The 10,881-nt window shown below is 37.4% G+C and overlaps 1 protein-coding gene across 2 annotated transcripts in view; it reads right to left on the reverse strand.

Moving 5' to 3' along the window:
• edar (ectodysplasin A receptor) overlaps nucleotides 1–10,881 on the reverse strand; it is a gene marked incomplete in the record, with an annotated part of 54,305 nt that overhangs the window by 24,941 nt on the left and 18,483 nt on the right. The window contains 2 exon segments of one of the 2 annotated variants that reach the window (XM_014011518.1): nucleotides 933–1,052; nucleotides 3,464–3,527. In XM_014011518.1, coding sequence (XP_013866972.1) covers nucleotides 933–1,052; nucleotides 3,464–3,511 — 168 coding nt within the window. 2 annotated transcript variants of the gene reach the window in all.

Raw genomic sequence — 10,881 nt, forward strand, 5'->3', positions numbered from 1 at the left:
TGTTTTGTTGACCTGATACAAATGTTTACCATTCAAAAATAGTTGGAGGCACAGGTCTTTACCACTTCAAAAGCTGAAAAGTTCGGGAACCAGTGCACTTTGGTTCCCAAAGTTGGGCTTGGGACCCAATTATGGGTCATGAAGCACCTTGGATAATCTCCAGAAATCAATTTAAAGGGTAATAAAATAATTACTGATGTAATATTTTCCCTCTAATTATTACAAAAACACTAAATAATTATAAATACAGTATGTATTTATATTTGTGTACAAGCTGTTCAGATTGTCAAAAAGCCTGTGTTTTTAGGGTTATTAACAAAGTTCATGTACTCAGACCAGTAATATTTGGGGTCACAAGTTTTTGCCATGGATATTTTGTGGGTCAGAAGATAAAARGKTTGGGAACCACTGCTATACAGTTCCCTCTGTTCACTGTTGGCTGCAGCCATCTCTTTGAGGAGGGGTGTGGCACCCCGGGGTGCCCACTGAAGCGTTTACCTGCTCTGTGTTGACTTTGGCTGTCTGCAGATGAAGGCTAAATCAAAATGTGACTGCAGTAAATTATCCAGGGCCGTGCGTGCCTTCACATTTGTGTCCATAAGAGCAAAAATCCATGAAGGAATTGTTCATTCGAATCAAGGCACCCTTCACTGTGCAGCTGTGTGCGCGTTCAATTTAGTCCGACTTGTGTGTTGTGGGTGGTCTGAGCAGAACCTTACACATATCAAACTCTCAGTTTCTTGTGATATTTATCACTTTTGAACAGCCTTGTTTAATTACMTTTCTTCTTTAGTTAACAAACTTGCTTTAAAATGAATTCAAGAGATATAAATACACAAAGAAGTCGATTTTAAATACAAGAAACAGAACTGCGCCCTAAATGAACAGTTTTCACGTGTGTTTCCTCTGTGTGTGTTTGTATATACTCTCACCATGTGTGGTTCTTGCCCCGGCTGGCACTGAGGACAGGCCTGGCAGCTATTGCTGGTCTGGTTGAAGAACTCGTACTCTCCGCAGCTAGAGTACTCGGCACCAGCAAGYATACAAGACACCTGGAGGGGGACGGGGGAAACAAAAAAGAAAAAAAAAAACAGGCAGGTGGAGATCAGAATGAGTGGAGACAGATGCTAAACAGAATCAAAACTGCACATTCAGAACCAACGTAACCACGCTCTGACAGACTTCTCCAAACTGTAAGCTGACACCTGAGGGTAAAATCAAAAGGGATTAAATCAATGTTCATTAATCTGCTGCAACAAAACAATATTAAATTAACAGACAAACTCACAGGCAGAAGCAAAAACCTTATAATCTTTTTGCCTTTTGATAGCAGTCCATAAACATCAGGACAGGTTTTTGAAAGTGTAATATTTATATGTGTGCATAAAGAATAAATTTATTAATGATTTTTTTGTGAAGTGAGTCAGTTTTAAGGTTTGCCTTTATGATGCCAACCTGTAACAAAAACAGGTGTCAAACTGCCCTGCATGATGCATTTATTAACTCATACCCCAAACCATGTAGCAAAGGATCAAAAGCTTTATTTTATAAATCAAACTGAAAAAAATGAAAAGAAACAATAACTATATCTTGAAGTTTTTGTCTTTAAAACTAAAATTTGTTGAGATTGTTAGCATTTTGTGATTCTAACAAGAAGGTTGCACAATCGCAGCATCTGCTCTTGTAGCGTTTGTGTTCTTGCTTTGCTCTCGTTGTTGGGGCTTCGATGCGTTTACACAATCACTGAGTGGAAATAAGACGCCTCGCTTTTACAGACAAAAAAACAAAAATCCCCCAAAACAACAACCATTAATTTTTATGTGAAGACTATATTAAACAGTTGGGTTTTGTGGGGGTTAAAGTTGTGGTAACTTTAAATTTAGGCAAGTTGTGGTTTTGGGGTACATTTTCAGAAAACTGAAGTCAATGTAATGCCCCCCGCAGTGATGGAAACACGACTGAGCATGTGTGTGTGTTTGTGCATGTGTATGTGTGTGTGTGCATTGTGTCACTGTGGCCTAATGTAATAAGTAGCAGCTGGTATTTATAGCTTTTTCCAGCAGACTTTGTCCTTCTCCAAACAAACTAACTGACTTTTATCATCTGCAGTCCAGAAAATGATGAAGAGAAAATAAATGATTGCATGACTAAGTCTCTCCATCTTTACTCTGTTGTTTTAATAACATCTTTCTCTTTCTATCCTTCTTAACCGTCTTCTGTCGGCAGACACAAGGCAATGTTAAAAAAAAGTGTTTGTGCGCACAAGCCTGTTCTTTTCTGGCCAGATGACCGGATAACAATACAAACCAGATCCCCCCCMAAAAACAGACTGACCCTTAGTTTACATGCCTGAAGTACAGTTGATGTAAATACAGTTCAACAGTTTGATTGTTAGTGGAATGGGAGATTTAGTGACATCTAGTGGTGAAGCTGTGAACTGCAACTGATTGCACATCCCTCCCATTGCGGTCCCTTCAAATTAAATAAATAAATAAATAAATAAATAAATAAATAAATAAATAAATAAATAAATAAATAAATAAATAAATAAATAAATAAATAAATAAATAAATAAATAAATAAATAAATAAATCTAGTGACTAAATTTTTTGTGAGTAACAGGCAAACCGCTGAGTCCAGATTAAAGAGACTTAGTGAGAGACAAAACCATGATCCATCAAAAACCTCTAAGCCAACTAATACATCACTGTGTTCTCGCTATAGTGCACATGCAAAGAGAAAAAAAACTTATTCAGATATTTTAATGCAAAAAAAAAGACATTTCTATTGTTACCTTAAGTTTGAATTCAGTTTGAATTCCAGGATCACAGTGTATATATATTGTTTCTATCATAGCAGTTCACTATGCCAACTGTAAAAAAAAACTGTCACACTGCTTTGGAAGAAATTCAATAAAGCAACAAAACATAGAGCGCATATTTCAGCATAACACATCCTGTGGCTTGTAGTTCATAAGGTAATTGATATATTTCTTGGTTTTTGACCAACAGCTCCAGTTTTAACCTGCAACAAGACAGGATAACAGACAGAGGARGCAGAGAGGGTGAAGTGCTGGGGAACTTTTAGGAGTTTTACCAAAGCATTTTAACATCAAAACTAAAATTATATAGAAAAAATAAATAAATCTGCTTCTGCAAAACTCGAAGTTTTACTAACTGGTACAAGTGGTGAGTTGTGCAAAGTGTGAATGATGCACTGCTTGAATCAACTGTACTGTTGCAGTTTTCTGCTGGATCAACAGGTTTTCCCAAAGTTTAAATCCCACAAAGGCCAAGTAAGACGATGTAAAGATACGAGGGAATGTGAAGAAAATGAAACACGGGATGCAGATAAAATCAGAGAAGAAAAAGAAAAGGGAAGGTGATGAAATGAGCTCTGTGAGGTCACATGAAGGTAAAGGAGAGGAGTTGGACTATAAGTGAGACTGAGAAGGGAAACTTACCAACAAGGACAAAAAGACAAACTTCTTCTGACCCCTCCTCTTTGACATTTTTTTTGTTTTCTTCCTGGAAGTGGAAAAAAATACAATTTTTAAAATCCTCAGTCTTGTAACTAAAATAATACCAACTTTTACAACCACCTGCAGTAAACTTCTATTGCCAGTCTGTGAGGTAACAACAGTGCTGCCTGTCATGGTGCAAATGTGGGTGGCCTGTATTCAGTCAGTAGCTTGCTAGCATCACATCATAGCCAATAAACAAGTAATAGCAGTAGAGCAGCCTACGGCATTATTTTTGGCTCATAACTATGAGCACATCTCACTGCTCTTCTTTTTTTTTCAAAAGGTTAGTGAAATCACTTGACAACATTGCAGCAGAAARGACAAACAAGTGGGACTGCATGTCCAACTTCTTACAATTTGTTTGGCGTCACAATAATCTGTGTATGAAATTTGCAAATTTCAAATCAAAGATTTAAAAAAGGTTTGTCAGCTGCAAATTGCATTCAGAATCATTTGCTTTTCAATCATTTTCACAGTCAAACGTCAAAACTGTTTACTCGGGTAGAAATAAATCGGATTATTTCGAAATTACAACTTCAAAGAAAAACAGAATGTTTTTATTTTTTTTCTGAAGCTCTTTTCAACTTAGCTGGAGCATCATTAATGCGTATTTAAAGACATATTCTGGTTGTCATTACCTATAAATCTGGTGTTTTTCTAACCTTCGTAAAGTAGCTTTAGTTGTCAAAATCAAAAAAGGTGGAAGCTATAAGCTGACAGGGTGGTATAAAAAAAAGTGTTATTATTTTCCTTGACGTACCCTCAAGTCAAATTCAGTCCACATTAGTAGCTGAGCTTAAAATCTATTTGAAGTTGGGTATGTGTGTGTGTGTGTATGGCTGTGTGGGTGGGAGTGTGTGTTAATGTTTGTGTGTTTGAGACACAAAAGAAGGAAGCCACAATTATCTGCAATCTGAGGTCAAAATCTGTCTGTCTGGCTCCAAACCTTGGATTTCACTCTTCCATGTCGCAGACTTTAGATCTTCGACGATGGCTAACATTTCAACTGTAGCGGTTTGATTTTGCTTAATTACGGCATCTACACATACAAACACACACACACACACATTAACATATAAATATCTGGCCTGTAAATGCACACCACATTCACTTCTCAGAGCAAAGTAAGCTTAATTGTGCAAAACTTTGTGGTGAGACCACAACCGGTATGTGTTGTGTGTGAGTGCCTCTGTATGTATTTTTGTGTCAGTGCTGTAGAGATAAAAGGCTTGATGGTGCTTTTTTTTTTTTCAAATCAGGAAATGAAGAACTGCCAAATGGCTATGGACCCCCTCAAGGCTACTCATTATGGGGTTAAAGCGATGAACACACGAACCTGTGCGCGCACACACACACACACACACACACACACAGCAGTACGGCAGCGTTTGAAGACTCTCTGTCTTCTGACAGTCTGCTTCACCTCTTTCAAGCCTGTCTCTCTAACCTCAGCTCTCTCTGTTGAGGCAGGTCTGAGATGAAAGTCAACTCAGAGTCTTTTAGGCTCCCCAGGGGTATTAATCTTCTAACGATTGTATAATCTCTGATAAATAACCCGTCTGTCTTTGGCGGCGTCTTTAACAAGTTTGTGTGTCGCTTGAAACGGCACCAGCGGAGCGCCGCAAATGTAACRGGCCGATTCAGTTGGTTTTTCCAAGACTTTTTTTTTTTTTGTGTGTTTTTTTGTTTTGCAGCTTTTGTTGAATGGAATAGTACGAGCAGTTCTTTTGGAACCTCCTTCTGCTCATTAGCTCTGCCTTCATTCCTGGTTTGTATTTGCTTTAGTGTGATTGCTTTTTCCGTAAGCAGGAAAAATGAAGTATCAAATGCTACAAAGAAAAGAGAGGGGATTTCACTATTTTTCTACAAAAACAAATACACAGTCGCAACCTGTCAACCTTAAAAATGTACACAGACAAATCAACATGTTACGTTAAGGTATTTCCTGGCAATTTAAGTAGTCAATATGGAAAATTATTCCGATTTAAACATGTCTTTCTTGTATTTTTTTTTCCTTTGAGCTTTAAATCAACTTTCCTCTAACACAGGGGTGCCCAAACATTTTCCTCGAGAGGGCCAAAATGAAAATCTATCCAGGGCTGCGGGCCAAATGTGATAATATAATACATGAAATACAGATATTTTTTAATTAAAGTCCATTGTTTTTAATGATTAAGCTAGCAGCCAATACGGTGGCCCAGTTTTGTTTTAGTCTGTGCGAGAAAAAACTACTTATGTATAATAAGAAATGATTACGTTCTACATAGTACAACAGGTTACAACCTACGAAATATGGCAACTGCTGTTGGGCCAAATCAAATGGCTTGGAGGGCCAAATTTGGCCCGCGGGCCCCACTTTGGGCTCCTCTGCTCTAACAGAACCCTCTGTTTTTCATCATATTTGCACTTCATTTTTTTAGCTTTTGTTCTATAAAGCAGGCAAAGAGAGCCCTTAACTATGTAAAAAGAAACCTTTTTATTTTTCCCAATCAATATTTCTGTCATAAAAGTTAAGAACTGACAAACTACCAGAATCAGTGTGGTTTTATTAGATCTCTTTTTTAATCTGATGATGATGGGCCTTTCTGAGATAGTAAAAATCACCAAATGTATCCCAAATCCTACAGAAAACCAGCAACAGCTACCACAGGTGACAAGTCCATTTGAATAAACACAATAAGAAATTATAAGAAATTAGAGAAAGCTGTTGAGAGATTCGCTCATATTTTGTATTTACAGCCAACACAGCTTGGTTTGCAATGAAAACATTGGATATAAAAGCAATAATCTGCAAATGTTTGCTAATAAATTCCAATCCATGATTAAAAAAAAAAAACAACAACAGAGAGGCCTAATCCCTAATTTATTTTGGTCACAACAGCTAAAGACACACATCCAGCYTCACAAACTACCTTCTGAAACAAAAGGAGAAACTCGTGCAATGGATGATCCACAGGAAGTTTTTATGGGTTCACCCGCAAAGACCTGGAAGTTAAAGCTGGAACGGGACCAGATTCCCTGTAGGGCTGGATCCAGTACGAGTTTCATGTCTTGCCCTTTTCATGTGAACAAACGGGAAACTGACTTTGTAATAAATAAATAAATAAATAAATAAATAAATAAATAAATAAATCACCTCTCGTATGATTTTTAAATATGTGATGGTTCATATAGTTCCTACCCGGTATGTTCAGATACTATTTTTTTCTAATATTTTTAGCTGTAAGCAGTTGTTTCATGCAGACATCATGATTGTGTGCAGAAAAGTAGGCGGGACTTAATGCCCCTCCCCCATCACTAKTGCACAGACTCTGGTTACAAAATTCCAACAATTCTGCCAGACCCGAAGCTGAATCTATRTGTCGTGGAATCCATTTTATTAGTTCATAATTACAGCAAAGCTTTATTTTGCTCTGTGCACTTGCATTTTCAGCAGCTGTTGCTCAACAAATTTGGACATTTTTTTTACTGACTGTTTTATTAAGTATTTTGAATTTACTTCTGAATGTGTTTAAAATTTTGAAATCAAAGTGTCACTAATTTAGATCAGGCCTGTAGTAATTTTTTTCTGATTTTTCTGCCTCTTCCTGTCTCCGCGACTTAATTTAGTTCATCTCTACTTGCTCTGGGAAATGTGTCCTCTGCATCCTGCTACCTATATATCATCAGGCATAGTTACAGATGGGTTGTGTGGGAAATGTTTTTTTTTTTTACCACCATCGTTTAACTCAGCTAAAGATATTTATTATGGGGACTTGTAATGACAGCTTGATTAAGTATTAGGCATATTAGCAGCCAGGGAACCTGGCCAAGGAGGAAAGCAATGTAGACAATAAAGATAAGGTCAGAGGATGGTTTGTGGTCTCTTGAAAACCACTTAATTTCTGATGACAATCCCATTAGCAACATACAGATTCAGGATCTTTTAATCACTCTTGAGTTTGGCATGTCAGAAGGGAAGGATCTGCTTTATATTTAGACTCTGTGTTTCTCGTCTATCAAACTGATTTTACACTTAACATTAAAAATGACTTGTAATACGGAAACTAAAAACTGCTCATGACAGTGTTGAATAAAAAAAGCTATATTGTTTGCCACAGTTTGAGTTTTTGAATAAAAAAATATCAATAACAAGTTTTCAGTTATGTTTATACCAATAGTTCTAATAATAAATGACATTTTAATATCCTGAAGTTCTCATTATATTATTAGAATAAGTTCAGGCTTAAGTATTCTCACAGTAAATATCAGCAAATAGTGTTTTTTAAGCTAAATAATAGTCYCGTACAATAACCAGTGTGTTTACGGAGATGGGAGCTGTCAATTTTGCGCTGTAAATAAAAAAAAATTTGTTGGTTTTAATTTGTCAGGTCAAGATATGAGTCTGACCTGCCATAAATACATTACACACTTGCAGGCATAATCCATTCCAGCTGTGCAAAAGTTCCTAAGTTAATCAGAGCACTGGTAAGGAGCTCAAACCCTGAAATGGCAATTACTTTATCCCTTTACAGACCAGGGCTCAACCTGCCAAAATCTGCACAAGATCTCAAACAGATGTTAAACAGTTTGACAAGCTATAAACCCTGATTTTTTTGTTCCTTCTGTGTGTTCATTTGTGCATGCACAACACAACGTGACGCATATTAAACGCATATCAAACCGACTATCATCGAGATGCTGACACGTCAAAAAAAAAAAATTGCATATGTACCGTTGTAGCGTATGGCTCAACAGAATCCAAATTCATTCAAGTCAAACCTGGCACAAACTTGTCAAAGTATGAAATATAATCAGCGGTCGTAGATTGTCATGTAGGATAATTATCGAATTTTTCACTTGTAATAAAACTTCAATAGAGTTGGTTTGTAGGAGAAAACCACAAACTTTACGGATTTCCCCTCTAGTTTCTGTAGTCTGTCATCTAAAACTGCACCATTTCTGGTAAACAACTCACTCTAAGAAAAAAAAAGCTTATTTTTTAAGATTCAGAGAAAAATGTGTCTTTTTTTTTTGTTGTTGTTCTGATGCAAAATAATGGAACAGGTATTCCATCCAGGATGATTTAAGAACCTGAATAAAATGTAGCCACTAGATACACAAATTAAATGTAGACAGAATAATGTGAAGGGAGAAAAACGTTAAATACCATTCAATAACGTAACTATTGTATTCAGTTTAATACCATGTCATTACCAGAAATCACACCCATCCTCTTAAATACCAAAGACTTCTCAAACAGTTTGCATATCATCCACTGAGATGTATTTGTTCAGTGTCATTTAAAGTGCCAGTGCTCTTTTTTTTCTTTTAAATCAGAAGGAGGAATGTGCTGCTGGCAATTTGTCTCCCTTCTATGATCTGGAGGCAGCTGGAGAGTAAATAGAGTGGCGGAAGGCCTGTCAGTCAAATCAGACTAACTGTTTTCACCTTCTCCGAAGTCRAACCACAAATGAGCCTCAAAGCGCTTCCCTAATGGAGCTTCCTGATTGGAAAAGGATCTAAAGAGAGGCGGGCCTGTATGTGTGTTCACACGGCGTGCTCGTCTGTGTTTTCAGAGGCTTTATCAGTCTCACAGGAAGCCCAGCTCGCCGAACAAAGTAACTCATGAGGAGCTAAATGAGCTGGAAATATATACATCTGATTTGCTACATGGAGTTTGACGGGAAAATAAACCCATAATTAAAGAGATTTCCAACATTGGAGACAGACCCAAACCCAAAACAACAGCTGAGTTTCATTTCCTCAAAAAAAACAACAACATCCAACTGCTTTGACGTGGTTTATTAAAGTGAACTGATTGGTGCAAATTTAATATTAAAAAGCTAAAAAAATAGATAAAAAAGCAACACAGGYAAAATACCAGCTATACTGTTAGTGCTCTCAGTGAAATATATGTTTTTGCATGTGTGCGTGCTGTTTTTTTTTTATCTCTCTTCATCTTTTGCTTTAATTACAGACTTACTGTCAGCTTCTCACTCAGTGCTCAGGAGAAAAAAAAAACAAACTTAAGCTCATGAAAAGAAGCACAAATGCCTACACAGACGCACCCTCTCACTTGCATCGTACACACCAGTGGCGGTCCCAGTCAGTCAGGAGGCGCTTTGATTCCCTGCCTGCCGGTGATACGTCTTTCATCGTCTCCTCGCCTTGATCCCTTGYTCCCCTCTTTAGCTCAGCTGGGCCAGAACTTCTCTCTCTCCATGTGTCTGCGTCTGTCTCTGTTTCGCATCGACGGTAAGGTGGGAAGCCTAATCTGGAACCTGGAATTCATCTGGATTCATAATTGCTTCTCTCTAGCTGTAGGCGTCACATTTTGGAGAATGATGCAGCTCTTTCAACAAAAATAATWATTTTTCATCAGGTCTCCTTTATGATGACTTTGAATATACTTTAAGAGTGATTCCTTTTAAACAGTTAAGCAAAATAAATCAACTGTTCTGTCAGATTCACAATTATGTCCAAACGTTGTGCATTTTCAAAACACACCCTTAGACTGTTTGCCACTGGAGGGGTATAATTTAAATCTTCTGAATAGTCAAGGTGCAGATTTAGTTAAGGAGAAACTTCAAAGCTAAAACCCAAATCAATCCAAGTAAAATGGAAAGACTTAAGAATTTAAGTACTGACTCAGGTCGCTGCAAATCATCACAAGCATCGTTACTTACCCTTGTATTGTTTCACCTGCCACCAGGAGCTTAATTGGGAAGACATAAACCCCATTATGCTGTCATCCCAGATCCTACAACCAACTGCAAAGACTATAGTCACAAGAATGACTTAGTCCATCATTAACTTCCAATCCAACATCCGTCTCACCACAACCAGCGCAAAACCGTTTTATCTTCATCTTAAGCATCAAACTCCCTTATAATCAAATTCCCAGGACTTAAATCAGTTCCTCAATTTTCCCATAATTCCACCTAAAGCCTAGCTCACACTGCTATTTTTGGCTATCATAAACGAAAGGTATTGCCACACCGTGTGAACTCTGGATTACGAACAATAGATAACACATATCACACTGTACAATGCTAGATTTAATAGATGACGGACTGCATGACTTTTTGGAGAAAAGTGCGTATGTTTCGAACTCACTATCCCATGGATTACGCAATACCACCTCTCTCTCCCTGTCTAAGACTGGCCTGAAGACACATCTTTTCAGATTAGCCTACCGCTGTTAACTCCGATTTTCAATATATGTCTGTTTCTGTTTTCCTCACTTCGATGTTTCTCCCCCACAACCCTATTGTTCAATTTGTCTACATTTTTGTATTTCATTATATGACTGTTCTGTACTCCGCATTTCTGTTTCTCCCACACTACCTTATGTATACAGCGGGTAAAATAAGTAT

This window comes from Austrofundulus limnaeus, unplaced genomic scaffold (genome assembly GCF_001266775.1).
Source record: "Austrofundulus limnaeus strain Quisiro unplaced genomic scaffold, Austrofundulus_limnaeus-1.0 Scaffold81, whole genome shotgun sequence".
In the NCBI taxonomy this organism is placed as follows: domain Eukaryota; kingdom Metazoa; phylum Chordata; class Actinopteri; order Cyprinodontiformes; family Rivulidae; genus Austrofundulus; species Austrofundulus limnaeus.